Below are 24,592 nucleotides of genomic sequence, written 5' to 3' on the forward strand. Positions count from 1 at the left end.
CATAACACAGTTGGTAGACACGTTCCCATCCCGGGTAAGTTTTCAGAGAATCAATCAATCAATCGTATTTATTGAGTGTTTACTGTGTGCAGAGCACTGTACTAAGCACTTGGGAAGTACAAGTCGGCAACACATAGAGACAGTCCCTACCCAACAGCGGGCTCACAGTCTAGAAGGGGGAGACAGAGAACAAAACAAAACATATTAATTAAATAAATAGAATACATATGTACAAATAAATAGAGTAATAAATCCGTACAAACATATATACATATATACAGGTGCTGTGGGGAGGCCAAGCACTTATCATAGCCCGCCTTGGCTACCGTATCAGCTTCCTTGCTGACCTCCCTGCCTCCTGTCTCTCCTCACTCCAGTGAGGACCCACATAGCAGGTAAGGAACGGAGCTTGAGAGAAAATTATTTCTGAATGGATAGGTCCCCTCTGGCAGAAGCACTCATGAGCCTTCAAAGTCACAGAATTTCCAGTATCTGAAACTTCTTCAGTTCCGATTTTTGGTTCCAGGTAAGCTGTTCTCTCTCCAACAGTTGTTTTGGTATAAATTTTCCAAAGAGCATCGCTTGTTAAACAGAGCTATTCTTCTCCTTGTTTTTCTTCTAATATAAATATTCCACATCTTCCTCTTCAATTCTCTAATTTATAGCACAGTAGTCAGTTCTAGACTGTGAGCCCGTTGTTGGGCAGGGACTGACTTGTACTTCCCAAGTGCTTAGTCCAGTGCTCTGCACACAGTAAGTGCTCAATAAATACGATTGAATGAATGAATGAATTAATCTCATCATTTTTCTATGACAGCACTGACGTCTTGTCTCGCCACTCCTGAAAAACCTCCAGGGGCTGCCCATCCACCTCTGCATCACACGGAAACTCCTTACCAATGCCTTCAGCGCTTAGAACAGTGCTTTGCACATAGTAAGCGCTTAATAAATGCCATCATTTAAAGTACTCAATCAGCGTGCTCCCTTCTACCGTAATTCGATGATTTTCTACTACAGCCCAACCATCACACAGAAACTTACCAATGCCTTCAGCGCTTAGAACAGTGCTTTACACATAGGAAGCACTTAATAAATGCCATCATTTTAAGTACTCAATCAGCATGCTCCCTCCTACCGTAATTCGATGATTTTCTACTACAATGCAACCCTCTCACTTCACTCTTCTAAAACCATCCACTCACTGTACCTCAGTCTCGTCCATCTCGCCGCCAATCCCTCGTCGACATCCTCCCTCTGGCCTGAAACTCCCTTCCACCTTCATGTACCATGACCATCACTCTCCCCTTCTTCAAAGCCTCCTTAAAATCACATCTCCCCCCATGAGGTCATTCCCAACTTTCCCCCCTACTCCCTCTCCCTACTGGATTGCCTTTGCAATTGGATCTATGCCATTTAAGGACTGGATATTCCCCCACCCTCAGCCCCATGGAACATACATATCTGTAATTTATTTTAATGTCTCCCTCTCTAGAATGCGTATTCCTTATGGACAGGGAACACAGCTATCAACTCTGTTGGATTGTACTCTTCCACGTGCATAGTGTGGTACTGGCACATAGTGCTCAAAAAATACCATTGATCAATCGCCTAATTGTATTTATTGAGCATTTACTGTGTGCAGAGCACTGGACTAAGCGCTTGGGAAATCCAAGTTGGCAACACATAGAGACGGTACCTACCCAACAGTGGGCTCACAGTCTAGAGCCACAGTCTATTTATTACTCTATTTATTTATATTACTTGTACATATCTATTGTATTTTATTTTGTTAATATGTTTGGTTTTGTTCTCTGTCTCCCCCTTCTAGACTGTGAGCCCACTGTTGGGTAGCGACCGTCTCTAGATGTTGCCAACTTGTACTTCCCAAGCGCTTAGTACAGTGCTCTGCACACAGTGAGCGTTCAATAAATATGATTGATTGATTGATAGAAGGGGGAGACAGAGAATAAAACCAAACATATTAACAAAATAAAATAAATAGAATAGATATGTACAAGTAAAATAAATCAATAAATGGGGATGGATCAGGAACCAGAAAGGTCCCTTCCTCCTCTCCCCCCCACCACAAGAAGTCGGGGATGGGGCTGGAAGAGGAGCCGGGAAGACCAATAATACTAATACGCATATATGTTTGTACATATTTATTACTCTATTTATTTATTTTACTTGTACATATCTATTCTACTTATTTTATTTTGTTGGTATGTTTGGTTTTGTTCTCTGTCTCCCCCTTTTAGTCTGTGAGCCCACTGTTGGGTAGGGACTGTCTCTATGTGTTGCCAACTTGTACTTCCCAAGCGCTTAGTACAGTGCTCTGCACACAGTAAGCGCTCAATAAATACGATTGATGATTGATGATAATCGATCGATTGTGGGGCAGCCAAAGAGGAACTTGAAGGGCTGTATAACTGGCTGTTCTTCGGTCAGACTGTCCCAGCTTCACTGTGGCCTGGAAACACTGTTCGAGCCCAGCTCGGGATCACCATCAGTGGTATTTATTGAGCACTTACTGGATCTCCCCTTTCCACCCTCTCCCCTCGACCCCTGATGGCATCAGCCGGGCACCGAATCAGCTCCGGGAACCCAGTGTGGCTCCCACCCCTCCCTTCCCACCCCCAAGCCAAGAGGTGATTCCTGACCTTTCAACAGGAGCCGGAATTCCTTCAGCAATTCCTCAGGTGGGATCAAGGGTCCTGGTGGTCCCTGGGGTCCAGGCGGGCCTGGTGGCCCTGGAAGCCCATGCTGGAAGCCAAGCAGAGGCAGTGAAGAAAGATACACCGGGGACAAGGATCCCAGGGAAAAATAGCTTAGAAGAGAAGCAGCGTGGCTTAGTGGATAGAGCTCGGGCCTAGGAGTAAGAAGGACCTGGGTTCTAATCCCGACTCCACCACTTATCTGCTGTGTGACCTTGGGCAAGTCACTTACTTCCCTGTACCTCAGTTACCTCATCTGTAAAGTGGGGAAAAGACCGTGAGCCCCCTGTTTCACAATTACCTACAAATTGCCTAACTTGAATCTATGCCAACGCTCGGTATAGTGCCGAGCACACAGTAAGCGCTAAACTTCTAGACTGTGAGCCCGCTGTTGGGTAGGGACCGTCTCTGTATGTTGCCAACTTGTACTTCCCAAGCTCTTAGTACAGTGCTCTGCACACAGTAAGCGCTCAATAAATACGGTTGAATGAATGAATGAATAAATACGATTGAATGAATGAACAAATATCGTGTAAAAAAAAATAAAAGGATCCAATTCAGGCTTCACTGCTCTCCGTTGGCCACTGACAGGGACAACTTGGAAGCGTTGTAGTGGCCCACCGGGAGAGAATTTCCCGATTCCACTCTCAGCCCACTCCTCTCCAACTGGAGGCTAGGAATGGGGTTATGGGTGATTATGGCTGGGCCTTCTGCAGTCTGGAGTAGAATAAGCTCTACTGCTAGTGTGAGGCTCCTCAGCCAATATGTCTCCACTCCGTAATGCATGCTCCCCTTTAGCCACCAGCTCTGTAAGGCAAAGAGCATCTGTGGCTGAATACTAAGTCTAGCAGAGTTCACTCATATTCATTAATTCAATCGTATTTACTGAGCGCTTACTGTGTGCAGAGCACTGTACTAAGCGCTTGGGAAGTACAAGTCGGCAACATACAGAGACGGGTCTCTACCCAACAATGGGCTCACGGTCTAGAAGAGGGAGACAGACAACAAAACATGTAGACAGGTGTCAAAATCGTCAGAATAAATAGAATTATAGCTCTAGGGAATAGCCGGGAATATCAAAGTGCTTAAGGGAGACACGGCCAAGAGTGTAGTTGATGCAGAAGGGTAATAAAGGGCTTAATCAATCAATCAATCATATTTATTGAGCGCTTACTATGTGCAGAGCACTGTACTAAGCACTTGGGAAGTACAAATTGGCAACATATAGAGACAGTCCCTACCCAACATTGGGCTCACAGTCTAAAATCAGGCAAATCTTCTTGGAGATTTGATTTCAGGAGGGTTTTGAAGGTGGGGGGAGCGGTGAAGTGTTGGGTGTGAAGGGGGAGGGTATTCAAGGCCAGAGAGAGGAAGTGGGAGAGGGGTCGGCAGTGAGATAATAATAATAATAATATTAATAGCATTTATTAAGTGATTACTATGTGCAAAGCACTGTTTTAAGCTCTGGGGAGGTTCCAAGGTGATCAGGTTATCCCACGGGAGGCTCACAGTCTTAATCCCCATTTTCCAGATGGGGGCTCACAGTCTTGATCCCCATTTTCCAGATGAGGTAACAGGCCCAGAGCAGTGAAGTGACTTGCCCAAAGCCACCCAGCTGACAAGTGGCGGAGCCGGGATTTGAACCCATGACCTGTGACTCCAAAGCCCGGGCTCTTTCCACCGAGCCACGCTGCTTCTCCGAGATGGAGGTATAGGGAGTGGGTTGGAGTTAGAGCAGCGAAGTGCTGCTTTGTCATGGGAGAGTGGGGAGGTCAAGCGTTTAGTACAGTGCTCTGCACACGGTAATAAATACTGTGTAAAATAAAATAAAATAAATAAAGCGCTCAATAAATACGATTGATTGATTGAGGTGAGGTAGGAGGGGGTCGAGTTCTCTAAAGCCAACGGTGAGGAGTTGCGGGGAGAAGAAGAGGTGATGGGGATGGACAGTCCCTTCTCAGCGCTTACCCCCGGAGCCACTAATTTGTCTCTCAGCACTGCTCACCTTGAATTTTTTGGATTTCCCTCTGCTCCTTTTCTTGCCGTTCACCCCCTTGTTTGACTGTTTGACAAACAACAACCAGGCATCCCGAGGGTCAATGCTGCGTGTCCTCTCGGTGACAGTTTCCTGTAGCACGATCCAAAAGGGGAAATGTATGAAAGGACATTCCAGACAAGAGATTTTTGAGGAAAACACTGGAAGTTTGTTTCTAGAGTTTGCCCAGTTCCTAGAAGCTGATTATTTGTTATTATTATTATTACTGTTATTACTACTACTACTAGCATTTATGAAATCAGCACAGAGAAGAAACGGGGCCTCGGGAAACAGGCACGTGCTTGAGAGTCAGAGGACCTGGGTTCTAATCTCATTCTGTTACTTGCCTGCTGTGAGCCCACTGTTGGGTAGGGACTGTCTCTCTATGTTGCCAACTTGTACTTCCCAAGCGCTTAGTACAGTGCTCTGCACACAGTAAGCGCTCAATAAATACGATTGATTGATTGATTACTAATAATAATAGCATTTATTAAGCGCTTACTATGTGCAAAGCACTGTTCTAAGCTCTGCGGTGGTTACAAGATGATCAGGTTGTCCCATGGGGGGCTCCCAGTCTTTATCCCCATTTTACAGATGAGGTAACCAAGGCACAGAGAAGTGAAGCGACTTGCCCAAAGTCACACAGCTGACAAGTGGCGGAGGACCGGGATTTGAACCCATGACCTCTGACTCCAAAGCCCGGTCTCTTTCCACTGAGCCACGCTGCTTCTCAAGCAGCCACTTAACTTCTTGGTGCTTCAGTTTTCTCATCGATAAAAAGGAGTTTAGCACTTTTTCTTCCTCCCCCTCAGGCCGTGAGCCCCATGAGGGAGAGGGACTGTGTTTGACCTGATTATCTCACCTCTACCACAGTGCTTACTACAGTGCTGGGTATATTGTATACACTTAACAAACACCACAATTATTAAACACTTGTGACAAGCACCGTACAAGGCATCAAGGAAAAATACAAGGAAATCGATTAAGGCACAGAACCCAGCTCACAAGGGATTTACAATCTAAGTAGGGGAGGATAGACACGTAGAACTAAATAATGTCAGGCTAACACACAAAAATGGGTTGAAGTCCTATGGTAAAACAGTACCAATTAAAAATAAAAACTCATATATTAAGAGAGGAGCATTCCTCAGTCTCCAGTTTACCACTCCAGACAAACAAACATTGGCCACAAACAGCCATAACCTTCCCAGCATCCCAAAGGCTGGTTGGTTTTGTGTGCGATGATATCCTGGACAATATTCCCAGGAATTTCTTAACATCCTCTTGTGGGCCTTGGGGTCTGAAGGCTTCCACCTTCCTCCCCATTCTGAGGGATTTCTCCATCTGATAATGGTATTTGTCAAGCGCTCACTAAGTGCCAAGCATTCATTCATTCAATCGTATTTATTTAGCGCTTACCGTGTGCAGAGCACTGTACTAAGCGCTTGGGAAGTCCAAATTGGCAACATATAGAGACGGTCCCTACCCAACAGTGGGCTCACAGTCTAGTCTTCTAAGCACTGGGATAGATACAAACTAATCAGGTTGGACGCAATCCCTACCCCTCATGGGACTCACAGACTTGGTAAGAGGGAGTAAGATTTAATCTCCATTTTACAGATTAGGAAACTGAGGCACGAAGAAGTTAAATGACTTGTGGGGTCACACAGAAGGAAAGTGTGCTCTTTCCATTAGGCCACAATGCTTCTCATAGATGGCAAAAGGGCCTAAAATACAGTTCCCAAACATCTCTAGAGAGGCAGGAGAATATCTCTGAGCCCTAACAAGACTCCATGGGAAGCAGAGTAGCCTAATGGAATGCATGTGGTTCTGAGAGTCAGAGGACCTGGGTTCTAATCCCGACTCCACAACTTGCTTGTTGCGTGGCCATGGGCAAGTGACTTAGCCTCTCTTTGCCTCTGTTTCTTCATTGTAAAACAGGGATCAAGTCCTAGTTCCTGTCTGTCTCCCCCTTCTAGACCGTGAGCCCATTGTTGGGTAGGGACCGTCTCTGTATGTTGCCGACTTGTACTTCCCAAGCGCTTAGTACAGTGCTCTGCACACAGTAAGCGCTCAATAAATACGATTGAATGAATGAATGAGTCCCATATGAGACAGGGACTGTGCCCAACCTGATTAACTTTTGTATTGCACAACTTAGCACAATGCTTGGCACATAGTAAAGGCCAAACAGTTACCAACAGCATCGTCCAGCAGAGTAGATCTGGGAGCTGGGAGGGCTTGGGGAGTGTGACAGTGGTCTCTCTCATAGAACGCAGCAGAGAAAGGTGTGACTTTGGGTAAGTCGCTTAACTTCTCTGTGCCTCAGTTACCTGCTCTGTAAAATGGGGATTAAGACTGTGAGCCCCACGTGGGACAACCTGATCACCTTGTATCTAACCTGGTGCTTAGAACAGTGCTTGGCACCTAGTAAGCGCTTACCGAATGCCATCATCATTATTATTATGTAAGCCCACATCCTGCTTTGGACTGAAAGCTCGCTATGGGCAGGGAATGTGTTTGCTAATTTTTTTTTGATGGCATTTATTAAGCGCTTACTATGTGCAAAGCACTGTTCTTAATTCTGTAAGTAAGGGCTTAAAAAATACTATCGATTGATTGACTGATTGAGTCTCAAGCGGAATGGGGCTTCATGCCTTCATAGCCCAGGGAAGACTCATTTCAGATTTCTCACCTCACCTCGATTGTTTCATTCATTCATTTTCATTCATTCAATCGTACTTATTGAGCGCTTACTGTGTGCAGAGCACTGTACTAAGCGCTTGGGAAGTACAAGTTGGCAACATCTAGAGACGGTCCCTACCCAACAGTGGGCTCACAGTCTAGAAGGGGGAGAAAGAGAACAAAACAAAACATATAAACAAAATAAAATAAATAGAATAAATATGTACAAATGTTTCAATCACCATGTCTCTCTAGAGGATCTGCTCCCATCAATAAACCAGAGGTATTCAGGCCATTTCCATCAGGGCTTCTGTTTAATGCTCTTCTAATGGACTAGCATATTTGCTTCTGGTCCATCTGTGCCTTAGTTTCTCACTTTCAATATCACTAATTCCTTCTGAATTCTCTGTCTCACTGCACTCCTTTAAATCCTCGGTTTCCCCTGGATTCATTTCAGGGCCACTCCTAATTTAATTAGGAAGGTAGCTAGTTCCCGAACATTTATAAATCCAATCCAAGTGGCCATTCCAATCTCCAAAAATTCCTCCATGTACGGCAGAATAAAACTATAAAAACCATTTGGAGATTTACCATCGGTCAGTGGGTTTTCAGTCCGGGAGCAGGCCTGAATCAGTCTGTCTGAATTATGGAAATACTGAAAATCGAAGTGAGCAGAGGAAACCACATTAGCTAAACTCAGGAAACACCCTCCATTTGGCAACTGCATTTCAACCTTATTTTTGTGCGGGGGTGGGAGGGTTGGGGGAGGTTTCCTTTCCTGCCCCAGGCCAGAATAACTTGTCCGGGGGCTCGGAGGGAGGGGAGGGCTTAATAAAAAGCAACCAGTAGCAGAGAGCTGCTACAGGACCCCAAAACCTTGTAGCCCTGGACCACTGGGTGGGAGAAAGTGGCTACTGAGTTTGGCCAGGAAAGCTGGCTGGGTTGTAGTAGGAGAGTAGAGAAGTGAGGTAGGAGGGGGCAAGGGGGTCAAGTGCTTTGAAGCCAATGGTGAGGGGCTTCTGTTTGATGCAGAGATAGATGGGCAACCACCGGAGTTTCTTCAGGAGGGGGTAAACACATCCTGAACTTTTTTTTAGAAAAATGATCCAGGCAGGACAGTGAAGTATGGACTGGAGTGTGGAGAGACAGGAGGCAGATAAGTCAGCAAGGAGGCTGATTCAGTAATCAAGGCAGGATAGGACAAGTGACTGCATTAACGTAGTAGTGATTTGGATGGAGAAAGGGGCAGATTTTAGCGATGTCGTGAAGATGGGACTGACAGTATTTAATGATGGATTGAATATTTGGTTTAAATGAGAGAGAGGAGTCAAGGAGAACACCCAGATAACAGGCTTGTGAGACAGCAAGGATGGTGATGCCGTCTACAGTGATGGAAAACCAACAGGATTTAATGATGGATTGAATATTTGGTTTGAATGAGAGAGAGGAGTCAAGGAGAACACCCAGATAACAGGCTTGTGAGACAGGAAGGATGGTGATGCCGTCTACAGTGATGGAAAGTCAGGGGGAGGACAGGGTTTGGGTGGGAAGATAAGGAGTTCCATTTAGGGCACATTAAGCTTGAGGTGACGGAAGGACATCGAAGTAGAGACGTCTTGAAGACAGGAAGAAATGAGAGACTTCAGAGAGGGAGAAAGATCAGGGCTGGCGATGTAGATACATAGAGGCGGTAGTTGAAGCCATAGGAGTTCATTCATTCATTCATTCATTCAATCATATTTATTGAGCACTTACTGTGTGCAGAACTGAGTTCTCCAAGGGAGTGGGATGGAGAATAGAAGGGGATTCAGAACTGATCCTTAAGGACATGTACGGTTAGGAGGTGGGACGCAGAGGAGGAGCCCGCAAAAGAGACAGAGAATGAGTGGCCAGAGAGGTAAGAAGAGAGCCAAGAGAGGACAGTGTCAGTGGAGTCAAACTGAGTTGGAAGCTATCTGGCAGCTAAGGTCTTTAGTAGTTGAGATGATTGGCCTGTAGCTAAGACACTGAAGTTGGAAGATTCTTAAGGTTTCTTGTTGAAAGTATGAAATTGCAAATATTTTAAAAGGGAAAGGAACCCAGCTCCTTTTAAATTTTAAATACGTGACAACAGTTATTTTTCGTTCTCCTTCGTATACTTTTCTTCACTGAGAATTAGGCTGTGAGCTCGTTGTGGGCAGGGAGTGTGCCTGTTTACTGTTGTGTTGTACTCTCCCAAGCGCTTAGTTCAGTGCTCTGCACGCAGTAAATACTCAATAAGCAAGCAAGTGCTCAGAGAAGCAGCGAGGCTCAATGGACAGAGCCCGGGCTTTGGAGTCAGAGGTCATGGGTTCAGATCCCAGCTCTGCCACTTGTCAGCTGTGTGACTTTGGGCTAGTCACTTAACTTCTCTGGGCCTCATTTACCTCATATGTAAAATGGGGATTAAGGTTGTGAGCCCCCCGTGGGACAACTTGATCTCCTTGTAACCTCTCCGGCACTTAAAACAGTGCTTTGCACATAGTAAGCGCTTAATAAATGCCATTATTATTATTATTATTAAATATGATTGAATGAAGCTGAGGTTGGCCGGCCTATTGAGCCTAGGAATTATTGACTCTTAGAAGGCAAGACTAAGGGAAGTCCTGGACATGGTCTCCTAATGTGTGATGGGTTAGAAAGGTCAGCCAGTTGTGCTCCCTAGGTGAACCCCAGGCAGAACAAGTGCTTCGTGGCTCTGAATCCTGGCAAAGATCACTGGGGCTGAGGAACCCTCGGCCTTTTGAGAGCTCAAGGAGCTTCCGAGTGTCCGGCGGTCTTGGCTAAGGGGAACCGGGGTCGGGTAATGGATTCCTTTGGAACTCCGGTGTTTTGCCCCATGAAAGATGCTCCAAAGAGATGGGCTTGTGGATAGCGCTCTGAACTGCTCGTTTCCGGACACTGAGGGCTCCCTAACTTTAAAAATAAAAACGGGGCTACTAGCGGTTCGTCTCACTTTATGAGTCGGTCATTTAGTCCCCTCCGGTTTTAGATTCGCATCGGGCATTGCAGCATCTTTGGCCGCTGGTTAGGGTAGCAGAAGGGTAGTCCCATCCCAAAAGCAACAGCTGGTGATTGCTGGCCACGGTTTCCATAATAACCAGCAAAGAGCGACCCAGAGGGGCCTTTTCCCAGTAGCTGCAACTGGAGACTAGGGATGGGAGTGGCCTCTCTAGCAGCCCTGTACCAACGCTATGGTTCTGCAGAAAGATTAGAGGAGGCTGTTTCCGATCTGCTGCATTTCAGAGACAGCTTTAGCCTGTCTAGAACCTCCCTAATTACACTAATTTGCCGAGGACCAAGACTTGCTTCCTATCTGCTGCCGCTCAGGGTGAAAACCCACCCCATCTGGAAGGATTACGGATTGTCTCACTCGGGGTTTGCTTAAAGTCTTGCAGAGGACACGGTTCATTGCAGAGCTGGGGATCAGCCATTCTGCGAACTAAACCGCGCTCAGCCCTTCATTCCCAAACTGGACTGGAAAATGGATACAGGAGCCTAAAGGACTTTACAATTACTGGTTGTTATGAAACTGGAGATTTGGGAGCCATCCCATGAGAGATTCCTCAAAGGTAAACACTAGATTAGAATGAAGTTTTGCTTCACATGGCGTGGCTCCAGGGTTACAGTGCTGGCCTAGAGACAGTGGAACCAAGGTGCCAACTTTGTAGTGGGGTGGGGAGGGGAGCTGTTAACCCACAGATTCCCAGCTGTGGGCAAAGCCTGCTTCCCTCACAGCTTCTTGAGCTTTCATTCACAACCTCGATCACTCAGGGGCCTCCAATAAGACCTAAGCAAAGCTGAGAAGAGCTAGTAGTCTCCAGATGGACTCAAAAGATCCCAAATCTCATTTTCCTTCAAAGCCTGCCTGCCACTCAATCAAACCGAGCACTTAATCGGGGCGGAAGACTGTACTAAGTGCTTGGGAGGAGGAGGAGGTTGGATTACTGGAAAGAACGTGGGGTTGGGAGTCAGAGGACCTGGATTCTAATCCCTGCTCCACTGACTTTGTGCAAGTCATTTAACTTCTCTGTTTTCTGACATACCTGTTCTCCCTCTTAGACTGTGATCCCCATGTGGGACAGGGGTTGTGTCAAATCTCATTATCTACCTCTGGGTTTAGTATCAACTTGTCACAGAGCAAGCCTTTAACAAACATCCCAATTATTATTATAATTATTGTTATGAGAGTAAAATACAGTTGTCCGTCACACACCCAAGCCCCAGCCGCTGACTCCTATCACCAAAACCCCACCCCTTCTCTCCCCTGTATTCAAAATGAAAAGCTGGCACCAAAGCAACTTAACTTGCCAAACTTTTTTTTTAAAAAAGGCTATGATCAAGCCTGGGACTCAGAGCTGATCAAAAGTCCTAGAAGTATCAAGATTTTAGTTATTAATGCAAATAAATCAACATGAGTATTTTTTTTAAAACAGAAGGCGATACAGTCTAAGAGTTTTCCTGGGATTTTATTGCCCTGCTAAAATATTTAAGGGACCTTGTTACAAACACCTTTGAAAAATGAAAAACACATTTCACACAGAACACTAGATCTTAAAATTTTGTACACTGCAAACTTTTACATAACGCTGTTAAACTGATTCTAAATGAAGTTCTGTAATAGTTGGAGGTCGCATAGCATTCATCAATTGCTTCTCTGTCCTTCCTACCTTTTCACCTTCTAAAAACCTAGAATATCGAGGTTGTCTTTTAATCTTCCAGTTCACCTGCACAGTCCTCAAATCCTACCAACCCCTGGAACCGGAGTGATATTTTATTCCATTTTTTTCCCAAGATGATCCAAAGGCCATGAGAAAGACTACTGAACGTTTTTTAGCACAGAACATTCTTTCTTATCAGTTGAGGCAAAACTGAGCACAGTGAGTTGTTAATTCCCCTTTACCAAACATTCATACAAAAGCTGAATATTTAACTTCTGAAGAAAAGTCCCCCCGCCCTCCCCCCGCCGTTTTCGAGGAAATTTGCCACAATTTGCTCATTTCCCCATCTGTCCTTCTGTCACGGAAGGGAAAGGAGATTTTTATAAATTAAAAGAGCTCTCTCTCTCTCATGCTCCAAACTAACCACACTTCCATTTGCTTGCACCTGATTGTTTTTTTAGCCAAATCTCTCTTTCTGGGCTTCTAATTCCCCAAGGTCCTTCAACTGGGAGAAGCTCTGGGGCCATCTATGGCATTAGCTCCAATCTGACTCTGTCTCTCCGTCTCAGTATCTCTCCCTCTCCACACTCCTGTCCTTGCTGACCAAGCTGCTCTGTGCAGGTGAGGCAGTGAGATAGAGAGTAGGGCTTACCGGATCGTTGGACGCCGAAAGAGGTAGGCTGCTCTCCTCCTGGTCTGTGGGAAATTCATTCCATTGAGATTTCTTCTCTCGGCTCTGTCTACTTCCGTGTTTCTCAGCCTCCACAGAGCCAACACACGAGACCACTGCCAGAAACCCCACACACAGTAACACGAGCCAGCCTCTGGGCGGGAAGGAGCCGGCCATCCTTCAACACGGAGTTCCGGGGATGTGGTCCTTCCCCTCAGCGGGGCACATGAGGTTTCCTCAGTGGGGGAGAGGGAATCCTGATAAAGCACCCAGTAGCTTCTCTCAGAAACAGAGTGGAAATATTCCCCGAGCCCCTTGAATCAATAAAGGCTGATCCTGGATGCGATTTCAGCCTGATCTCCCGGGGAAATGCCCAACTTCCTTTCCCAGTAGCATCAGTTGCGGTGTCCAGATCCCCTAAGACAACACCCACCTTGCCCCCTTGAAGGCTGAATCCTCTTGACGCCCGGCCATGGATTTAGAGCTTTCAGCTGACGAAAAGAAGGTGACCAGTCTCTCACTGGGGGAGAAGACACACTGTGAAATGAGGATCTCCCTCAGAAACCAAGAGACATGTTCCCTTCCCACTCCCGCTTCTCATTCCATCCGCTCAAAAGGTCTGCAACCTAGAGTCTTGGGAGAAGAAGGGTTGAATTCAGACTGCTTTGCAGAGGGCCCCTCTCCCGCTCTTCTTCACTTCCCCTTTACGGGGGTCTTCAATCTGAAGGCCCCGGGTTTCTGTTGGAACACCGAATCTCAAGGGCTAGGTCTCATCTCTTCGCAGCTGAGTTTTCCCCCTCCGGCCTGGTAGCTAGGTGACCTGCTCTTGTCTGTCCCCCTCTCTATCTCTTCCTCTTCTTCTTCTTTTCCTCCTCCGGGGTGCTTCCTCTGCAGATTCTCTGCCTCTCTGAATTTCTTGCTTCTCTCCACGCCTTTTAATAAGCTTGAATTCCCCGCCTCAAAGGAGCTGTCTCCAGCCGGCTCCCTCTTCTGGCTCTGGCTGGAAAGCAGGGTCACCTCTGACCTTCAGAGAAGAATTGCCAGTCAGCCGGAGCCTCTGGAACAGAGTGGCGGGCACAGAACTTTTGATTCTTTAAAAACGCAATCATCCCCTCGGTTAATGAGCGAGATGGAAGGGGTGATGGACACGGGGGGCCCCCACCCCGCGGAACATTCCCAGTTTCCTTTCCCTTATCCCCATCCCTCCCGCCTGTCCCCGCTGGGCTTCCGAAACATGGGAGAAGGCATTTTTCCAACTTCAGAATCCACCCGAACTCTGTCCCCGTTGGGCTTCCTAAACCTGGGAGAAGGCATTTTTTCCAACCTCAGAACTTGGAGAGGGAGACGAATTTAGCCCCGGTATCGATCATCCTCCCGAGCTCGGATTCCGCGGGTTCCGTTCAGCACCCCCCTCGAATCGCATGAAACCGAGATGATATTAGCAACTGGAAAAAAAAAAAAAGGCAACTTCCCGATTGAACAAGAAAAATAAAGCCATGAAAGCCACAGCTGACTGATTCCAGGTCTCTTGGAAAAAAGGAGGCAGGGGGGAACAAGGAAACGTCACTGGACCGTTTCTCCGGGCGTATCGGTGACCTTCCGTGACTCCCGGGGTCCTGGTCGGAACAGGGAACTGGAAGGAAAAGGGAAAGGAATAGGAGAAGGGAGCTGTTTTTAAACACTGAGATACTGGAAAAAATGGAGCGGGACAGGGAGTGACTTTATAAACAAAATGTTTCTAGGCTCCCTCTTCGGCTTTGGTGCCTTTCATTAGTGAACCTGCTCCGTAGTGTTTTCTGCTCTTTTCTGAGGCAGAGGAAGCAAGAATGGATTCTGGGTGGGGTGGGCATCCATCCCACTTTCAGCCAGACATTTCAGCTTTCAGCCGATATCAGTGTGGCACCCTATGCCTTTATAAACGGTATCTTTATTTTAAATGCTCACCCTCCACCTGTGACCACTGAGGCCCCAGGCTTGGAAGTGGAGCTATTTTTCCAGGGGTCTGGGAGGGGAACCCAATGATTCTCCAGCAGGGAAGGGGGCCGAAGGTCACTCTAGCCCCAAGCTGGGTTCTGCCAAAGGGAATGGCATTGTTATGGCATCTTAACGTAACACTGTGTAACCTGCTTACGCGAACATGCCACTTCCGAGTCAGCAGAGGACCGGTATTCACGAGGGCCATGAGCATCCATGCTAAAAGGGGCAGCTTGGGAAAAGTCGAAGACAAGATGTGCCCCGTCCTCCTTCTTGGGCTGGCCGGCCTGGCAAAAGAATTGAAGCCACTCTTTGAGCCCCCAAAACAGTGATGGAAAGGATTTCAAACATTGAGTATTCAGTACGGTAATGCACGCTATGGATAGTAAATACCAAGCATCCCCGATACCACCGGTAGCCCTTGCTTACTTGGCTCACTCTAATCCTTTGGATGGCCTTGGCTAGAGTCTTCGGGAAGCGCAACCACCGCAATTCTCCCGTCACCTCTGTTCTTAGAAGGGTGATACCTGAGAGTGAAGGTAAACTGAACGGGTGAGGACTCGGTTGTGGTAAAAGAAAAACTGCTGGAATGGCCATTCCAGTGTGAAAATTATTTTGTTGCCATCATGGTCGGGGGCTGAAGCGTGACGCTGCCCTTTCGATGGTGGCAGAGTTGCCACCCCATAAACACAGGCTCCGGGCTGGACGTTGCTGCTATGGCATCTGTCCCTTTCTTCGAGCAGCCCCATGCTCTAGTTGTCGCTTGATGATGATGGTATTTGTTAAGTGCTTTCGATGTGTCAAGCGCTGTTCTGAGCGCTGGGGTAGATACAAGGTAATCAGGATGGGCACAGTCCCCGTCGCATATAGGGTTCACAGTCTAAATTGCCATTTTACAGATGAAGGAACAGAGGCCCAGAGAAGTGAAGAGACTTGCTCAAGACCCTGTCCCACATGAGGTTCGCAGTCTAAATTGCCATTTTACAGATGAAGGAACAGAGGCCCAGAGAAGTGAAGCGACTTGCCCAAGATCACACAGCAGACCAGTGGTGGAAGTGGGATTAGAAGCTAGGTCCTTCAGACTCCCAGATCTGTGGTCTCTTCTTCTCTTCCCCTTCCCCTCTGCCCCCTCACCAGTCCTAATTGCCACCATTTCCTCCCTGCCACTCTGGAACACCTGCCCACCATTCTAGTACAATAGTAATAATAATAATGGTACTTGTTAAACGCTTACTATGTGCAAAGCACTGTTCTAAGCGCTGGGAAGGTTACAAGGTGATCAGGTTGTCCCACGGGGAGCTCACAGTCTTAATCTCCATTTTACAGATGAAGGAACTGAGGCCCAGAGAATAATAATAATAATAATGGCATTTATTAAGCGCTTACTACGTGCACAGCACTGTGCTAAGCACAGGAGAGGTTACAAGGTGATCAGGTTGTCCCACGGGGGGCTCACAGTCTTCATCCCCATTTTACAGATGAAGGAACTGAGGCCCAGAGAATAATAATAATAATAATGGCATTTATTAGGCGCTTACTATGTGCAAAGCACTGTTCTAAGCACAGGGGAGGTTATAAGGTGATCAGGTTGTCTCACGGGGGGCTCACAGTCTTAATCCCCACTTTACAGATGAAGGAACTGAGGCCCAGAGAATAATGATAATAATAATAATGATGGCATTTATTAAGCGCTTACTATGTGCAAAGCACTGTTCTAAGCACACGGGTGGTTACAAGGTGATCAGGTTGTCTCACGGGGGGCTCACAGTCTTCATCCCCATTTTACAGATGAAGGAAATGAGGCCCAGATGTTGCCAACTTGTACTTCCCAAGCGCTTAGTGCAGTGCTCTGCACACAGTGAGCGCTCAATAAGTACGATTGATTAATTGATTGATTGAAAGAGCCCGGGCTTTGGAGTCAGAGGTCATGGGTTCAAATCCCGGCTCCGCCAATTATCAATCAATCAATCAATTGTATTTGTTGAGCACTTGCTGTGTGCAGAGCACTGTGCTGAGCGCTTGGGAAGTACAGGTTGGCAACATAGAGAGACAGTCCCTACTCAACAGTGGGCTCACAGTCTAGAAGAGTGGGCTCACAGTCTAGAAGACTGTCAGCTGTGTGACTTTGGGCAAGTCACTTAACTTCTCTGTGCCTCAGTTACCTCTTCTGGAAAATGAGGATGAAGATTGTGAGCCCCCCGTGGGACATCCTGATCACCTTGTAACTGCCCCAGCGCTTAGAACAGTGCTTTGCACATAGTAAGCGCTTAATAAATGCTATTATTATGATTAATAATGGCATTTATTAAGCGCTTACTATGTGCATAGCACTGTTCTAAGCACAGGGGAGGTTACAAGGTGATCAAGTTGTCCCACAGGGGGCTCACAGTCTTAATCCCCATTTTACAGATGAGCGAACTGAGACACAGAGACATTAAGTGACTTGCCCAAAGTCACACAGCTGACAATTGGCAGAGCCGGGATTTGAACCCATGACCTCTGACTCTAAAGCCTGTGCTCTTTCCACTGAGCCACGCTGCTTATCTTGGGGATAATCAATCCCCAAGGAGTCAGCTCTGAACTGGGGCTTCCAGCGCTTAGAACAGTGCTTTGCGCATAGTAAGCGCTTAACAAGCACCATCATTATTATTCCCTAGGTGGACAGGGGGTCGCCCATTTTAGACCAGGCCATTTCCTCAGGTCCAGGGACCGCTGGGCATCTTTATCTGGACCCAAGGAGCTGGGGCTGCCCTAGCTGGGAGCTAGTGATCAGGTTGGCCCTCGGGGGGCTCACAGCCTTCCTCCCCATTTTCCAGATGAGGGAACTGAGGCCCAGAGAAGTGAAAGTCACCCAGCTGCCAAGTGGCGGAGCCGGGATTTGAACCCATGACCTCTGACTCCAAAGCCCGGGCTCTTTCCACTGAGCCACGCTGCTTCTCATAATCTCCTGGGTAATCTCCTGGGCTGCCAGCCTAATAAAAACTATGGCGATGCTTTACTTTATTCTCCTCGAGGCCAAAATCGCTCCTGGATACTGGCACAAACCGATCGGAAGTACATTCAGTTCCTGCCGCAGAACAGAAAACCGGTCTCATCATCATCAATCGTATTTATTGAGCGCTTACTGTGTGCAGAGCACTGTACTAAGCGCTTGGGAAGTACAAATTGGCAACATATAGAGACAGTCCCTACCCAACAGTGAGCTCACAGTCTAAAAGCTCACAGTCTCCCTCCTGGGCTTTCAAGGGTAACAATGGTGCTATACTGGCAGATAATGCTTGGTGGCCATTTTCCTCCTCCAAATCATCATCATCAATCGTATTTATTGAGCGCTTACTATGTGCAGAGCACTGTACGAAGCGCTTGGGAAGTACAAATTGGCAACATATAGAGATAGTCCCTACCCAACAGTGGGCTCACAGTCTCCAAATGTGTGCTAGACACCTCTGGAGGTAGAGAGCTGTAGGTGCCACCTCATACAGTAAGATGGGTGAATATTAAATTAGATATTTGTGGTATCTGATAAATGCTCGCTACGTACCAGGCAGGGGTGGATATGGGCCGGTCAGGTTGGACTCAGTCCGTGTCCCACATGGGGCTCACGGTCCCAATCCAAATTTTATAGATGAGGTAACTGAGACCTATAGAAGTAAGGGATTTGCCTAAGATGGCACGGCAGACAAGTGGTGGAGCTGGATTCGAACGCAGGTCCTTCCGACCCCCAGGCCTGTGCTTTATCCGCTAGGCCAAGCTGTAAGATCCTTATGGACAGGGACTGAACTTACTGACTATCATAGTGTATTGGCCCAGTACTTAGCACAGTGCACTGCCCGCAGTAAGTGCTCAGTAAATACCATTGACTGATCGGTGTGCCCCACACAGGATTAGAGAAGCAGCGTGGCTCAGCGGAAAGAGCCCGGGCTTTGGAGTCAGAGGTCATGGGTTCAAATCCTGCTCCGCCACTTCAATCAATCAATCATATTTATTGAGCGCTTACTGTGTGCAGAGCACTGTACTAAGCACTTGGGAAGTCCAAGTTGGCAACATATAGAGACAGTCCCTACCCAACAGTGGGCTCACAGTCTAGAAGGGGGAGACAGAGAACAAAACCAAACATACTAACAAAATAAAATAAATAGAATAGATATTTACAAGTAAAATAGAGTAATAAATATGAACATATATATATATATATATATATATATATGTCAGCTGGGTGACTTTGGGCAAGTCAACTTAACCTCTCTGGGCCTCAGTTCCCTCATCTGGAAAATGTGAATGAAGACTGGGAGCCCCCTGTGGGACAAGCTGTTCACCTTGTAACCTCCCCAGTGCGTAGAACAGTGCTTTGCACATAGTAAGCGCTTAATAAATGCCATTATTATTAGGAGTCAAGAGGCTTGGATTTCAATCATCATTGTCACCAAATATTCATTCAGTCATTCAATCATATTTATTGAGTGCTTACTGTGTGCAGAGCACTGTACTAAGCGCTTGGGAAGTACAGATCGGCAACATACAGAGACGGTCCCTACCCAACAACGGGCTCACAGTCTAGAAGGGGGAAACAGACAACAAAACAAATCAAGTAGACGGGTGTCAATACCAACAGAATAAATAAAATTATAGCTTGTGTACACATCCTTTAGACTGTGAGCCCACTGCTGGGTAGGGACCGTCTCTATATGTTGCCAACTTGGAATTCCCAAGCGCTTAGTACAGTGGTCTGCACACAGTAAGCGCTCAATAAATACGATTGAATGAATCTAATAAAATATAGTAAATATGTACAAATAAAATAAAGAGAATAATTAATCTGAACAAATATATACAAATGCTGTGGGGAGGGTGATGGGGAGGAGGAGGAGAGGAGAAAGGGGGGCTCAGTGTGGGAAGGCATCCTGGAGGAGGTGAGCTCTCAGTAGGACTTGGAAGGGAGGAAGAGAGCTAGTTTGGCGGATGTGTGGAGGGAGGGCATTCCAGGCCAATCAATCAATCAATCAATTGTATTTATTGAGCACTTACTGTGTGCAGAGCACTGTACTAAGCACTTGGGAAGTACAAGTTGGCAACATATAGAGACGGTCCCTACCCAACAGTGGGCTCACAGTCTAGAAGGGGGAGACAGAGAACAAAACCAAACATATTAACAAAATAAAATAAATAGAATAGATATGTACAAGTAAAATAAGTATATAAATAGAGTAATAAATACGTACAAACATATATACAGGTGCTGTGGGGAAGGGAAGGAGGTAAGATGGGGGGAATAATGATGGCATTTATTAAGCACTTACTATGTGCAAGGCACCATTCTAAGCACTAGGGAGGTTATAAGGTGATCGATCAGGTTGTCCCCCGTGGGGCTCTCAGTCTTAATCCCCACTTTATAGATGAGGGAACTGAGGCCCAGAGAATAATAATAATGATGGTATTTATTAAGTGCTTACTCTGTGCAAAGCACTCTTCTAAGTGCTGGGGAGGTTACAAGGCAATCAGGTTGTCCCACAGGGGGCTCACAGTCTTAATCCCCATTTTACAGATGAGGGAACTGAGGCCCAGATAATAATAATAATAATAATAATAATAATAATAATAATAATGGCATTTATTAAGTGTTTACTATGTGCAAGGCACCATTCTAAGTGCTGGGGAGGTTACAAGGTGATCAGGTGGGACTGTGGGGCTCACAGTCTTAATCCCCGTTTTACAGATGAGGGAACTGAGGCCCAAAGGATAATGATAATAATAATAATAATAATGGCATTTATTAAGCGCTTACTATGTGCAAAGCACTGTTCTAAGTGCTGGGGAGGTTACAAGGCAATCAGATTGTCCCACAGGGGGCTCACAGTCTTAATCCTCACTTTATAGATGAGGGAACTGAGGCCCAGAGAATAATAATAATAATAATGATGGCATTTATTAAGCACTTACTATGTGCAAAGCACTGTTCTAAGGGCTGGGGAGGTTACAAGGCAATCAGGTTGTCCCACAGGGGGCTCACAGCCTTAATCCCCATTTACAGATGAGGGAACTGAGGCCCAGAGAAGTGAAGTGACTTGCCCAAAGTCACCCAGCTGAGTTGGGTTCCTACTGGAGCCTTACCTACCAGACTCTAGACTGCGGGCAGGGAATGAGTCTGTTATATTGTTGTATTGTACTCTCCCAAGCACTTAGTACAGCACTCCGCACACATTAAGCTCTCAATAAATATGATTTATTGATTGATTGATCATCACTGCTTCCAATAGGGTCCCCAGGGATGGGCTCCACTAGCCCAGAGGGATGGGGCTCGTATCCAACCACGCGAGTTCGGCCTTAACACTCACCCTTCCCCGCCATGAATGTAACCGTGGCCTCTCCCATCCTTTCAGTGAGCAGAGTTGGAGTTGTGTGCCTTTTCATCATTCACATCTGGGGGATCTGAGGAGCTCTCAAGTGGTTAAATGGGGAAGAAGATGTGATCCTGCTGGGTGGAGGTCATGGGATCTCGCTGGCAGCTGCATCACTGTCCACCATCACCAATAATGATGATATACTATGACCCCCGAGGCCGGTGAAGTGGCACAGCAGCTGTGGGAATTTGGGGAACTGATTGCTAAAAGATGGAGCGTCACAGGTTTAAAGACTATGAGTGGAAAAATCTAAATCTCCTCCAGCTGGGTGATTCCATATTCATCATTCGCATTGATTATAATGATGGCATTTATTAAGCGCTTACGATGTGCAAAGCACTGTTCTAAGCGTCGGGGAGGTTACAAGGTGATCAGGTTGTCCCACAGGGGGCTCACAGTCTTCATCCCCATTTAACAGATGAGGGAACTGAGGCACAGAGAAGTGAAGTGACTTGCCCAAAGTCACCCAGCTGACAAATGGAAGAGCCGGGATTCAAACCCACGACCTCTGACTCCAAAGCCCGGGCTCTTTCCACTGAGCACTTATTGTGCGCAGAGGACTGTACTAAGCTTTTGGGAAAGTACAACACAACAATAAAGGGTGACGGTCCCTGCCCACAACCATAACTTCTGTGCTATTTGCAAATACAGCCCACTGTTGGGTAGGGACCGTCTCTATAGGTTGCCAACTTGTACTTCCCAAGAGCTTAGTACAGCGCTCTGCACACAGTATGCGCTTAATAAATACGATTGAATGAGTGAAATACTTTCTATCCATCTGTCTACCTAATTGGAATTCATTCATTCATTCAATCGTATTTATTGAGCGCTTACTGTGTGCAGTGCGCTATACTAAGCGCTTGGGAAGTACAAGTTGGCAACATAATGTAAACCCTCTGAGGGCAGGGGACGGGTGTCTTGCTGCTATTGTACTCTGGGCTTGGTACAGTGTTTTGCACCGAATAGGTACTCAGTAAATGTGACTGATTGAATCTTCACTCCTCCCCTTCTCCTTCTCCTCCCCAGTCCCCTCATCTTACCGATCACGAACCCCTTGCTCACAGCCTCTCTCCCACCTGGAACTCCCTAATAATAATAATTATTATTATTATTATTATTATTATTGTTATGGTACTCATTCATTCAATCGTATTTATTGAGCGCTTACTGTGTGCAGAGCACTGTACTAAGCACTTGGGAAGTACAAGTCCACAATATAGAGAGACGGTCCCTACCCAACAGCGGGCTCACAGTCTAGAAGGGGGAGACAGACAACCAAACAAAACATATTAACAAAATAAAGTAAATAGAATAGTAAATATGTACAAGTAAAATAGAGAAATAAATAAATAATAATAATAATAATAAATAGAGTAAATAATCCTACTAATACAATCTCTCATTAGAACCAACGAAATGAAAATAATTTCAAAGCATCAGTGGTTTTGGGCTCCCCAGGCACCACAAGTAACCCCTGAAAAAAGGTTAAATAATAATTATGTGCCTAAGAACTTTAAGCATTTACTATGTGCCGAGCGCTGTTCTAAGCTCTGAGGTAGATAGGAGTTAATGGGGTTGGACGCAGTCCCAGTCCCACATGGCGCTCACACTCTTAATCCCCATTTTACAGAGGAGGTGACTGAGGCCCAGAGAAGTGAAGTGACTTTCCCAAGGTGACACAGCAGACCTGTGGCAGAGACAGAATTCGAATCCAGATCCTTCTGCTTCGAGGCCCGTGCCGTGTCCACTAAGCCATGCTGCTAACTTCTCTGAGCCTCAGGTACCTCAGCTGTAAAATGGGGATTAAGGCTGGGAGCCCCACGTGGGACAACTTGATCACCTTGTGTCCCCCCCCCAGCGCTTAGAACAGTGCTCTGCACATAGTAAGCACTTAAATGCCATCATTATTATTATTATTATTATTATTACATCAGTCAATCAATCAATCAATCGTATTTACTGAGCATTTACTGTGTGCAGAGCACTGTACTAAGCGCTTGGGAAGTCCAAGTTGGTAACATATAGAGACAGTCCCTACCCAACAGTGGGCTCACAGTCTAAAAGATAGCTGGCAGACCAGCACTGTACCCATTTTCAAAGCCCTACTGAAATTATATCTCCTCCAGGAAGTCTTCCCTGCCTCAGTTGTCTTCTCCATGCCCTATCGTCCTCTCTACTGCCTCATCCATGCACTTAATCCCACTCCCTAATTACTTAGAAGCTCACCCCAGGCGCCCCCCCCCCCGCCCCCCGACCCCTACAGCTCTAAAGTCTGGATCCTTATCAGTTGTTTCATCTATCTGTAATTTATTTTACTTAGTCTGTGAAGCCTGTGTCGGGCAGGGACTGTATCCAACCCGATTATCACTGTGGGCAGGGAATGTGTCTACCAACACTGCTATATTGTAATAATAATAATAATAATAATAATGGCATTTATTAAGCGCTTACTATGTGCAAAGCACTGTTCTAAGCGCTGGGGAGGTAACAAGGTGATCAGGTTGTCCCACGGGGGGCTCACAGTCTTAATCCCCATTTTACAGATGAGGGAACTCAGGCACAGGGAAGTTAAGTGACTCGCCCAAAGTCACACAGCTGACAATTAAGCAAGGTGATCAGGTTGTCCCACGGGGGGCTCACAGTCTTAATCCCCATTTTACAGATGAGGGAACTGAGGCACAGAGAAGTTAAGTGACTTGCCCAAAGTCACCCAGCTGACAATTGGCGGAGACGGGATTTGAGCCCATGACCTCTGACTCCAAAGCCCCGGCTCTTTCAATCAATCAATCGTATTTATTGAGCACTTACTGTGTGCAGAGCACTGCACTAAGCACTCGGGAAGTACAAGTTGGCAACATATAGAGACAGTCCCCACTGAGCCACGCTGCTTCTCTAATACAGTGTCCAGTACTTGGTACAATGCTTGGCACATAGTAAGCGCTTAACAAATACCATTATTATTATTATAGTTATTAAGTGACATACTAGATACAGGATAACAGGTCAGACAGACCCCCCGCCCCGGTCCCTGTCCCACATGGTATTCCCAGTTAAGGCAGGAGGGAGAACAGACTATGAGGAAGAGGAGACTGTGAGCCCACTGCTGGGTAGGGACCGTCTCTATATGTTGCCAACTTGTACTTCCCAAGCGCTTAGTACAGTGCTCGGCACACAGTAAGCGCTCAATAAACACGATTGATTGATTGAGAAGGAGCAGGCTGGATGCTGATAGGGTTGCCACAGTCCTCCCGCAGCACCTGAGGAAGTGTGAACCTCCCGATGGGGCGGGGTCCCCTCTCAGCCTGGAGAAGGAGTTAAGGAAGATGGCTCAGCCTGTTGCCATGTGGAGAAAGTTATTTTCCCAAACAGTGAAAAATATTAATGATGTCATAGGAGCCGCCAGAGGGGCCAGATCAAATTGGTTTAGTCCTTCCACA

The 24,592-nt window shown here is 46.5% G+C and overlaps 1 protein-coding gene across 1 annotated transcript in view; it reads right to left on the reverse strand.

The window, feature by feature from the left end:
• ERFE (erythroferrone) overlaps nucleotides 1-13,048 on the reverse strand; it is a 35,270-nt gene extending 22,222 nt beyond the window's left edge. Inside the window, exons 1-3 of the mRNA XM_038749677.1 lie at nucleotides 12,766-13,048; nucleotides 4,720-4,842; nucleotides 2,661-2,763 (exon numbers count right to left, since the gene is read on the reverse strand). Coding sequence (XP_038605605.1) covers nucleotides 2,661-2,763; nucleotides 4,720-4,842; nucleotides 12,766-12,960 — 421 coding nt within the window. The 5' untranslated portion in view covers nucleotides 12,961-13,048. The remainder of the gene's footprint in view (nucleotides 1-2,660; nucleotides 2,764-4,719; nucleotides 4,843-12,765) is intronic.
• Between the last annotated feature and the right edge of the window lie 11,544 nt (nucleotides 13,049-24,592).

This window comes from Tachyglossus aculeatus, chromosome 7 (assembly GCF_015852505.1).
Source record: "Tachyglossus aculeatus isolate mTacAcu1 chromosome 7, mTacAcu1.pri, whole genome shotgun sequence".
In the NCBI taxonomy this organism is placed as follows: domain Eukaryota; kingdom Metazoa; phylum Chordata; class Mammalia; order Monotremata; family Tachyglossidae; genus Tachyglossus; species Tachyglossus aculeatus.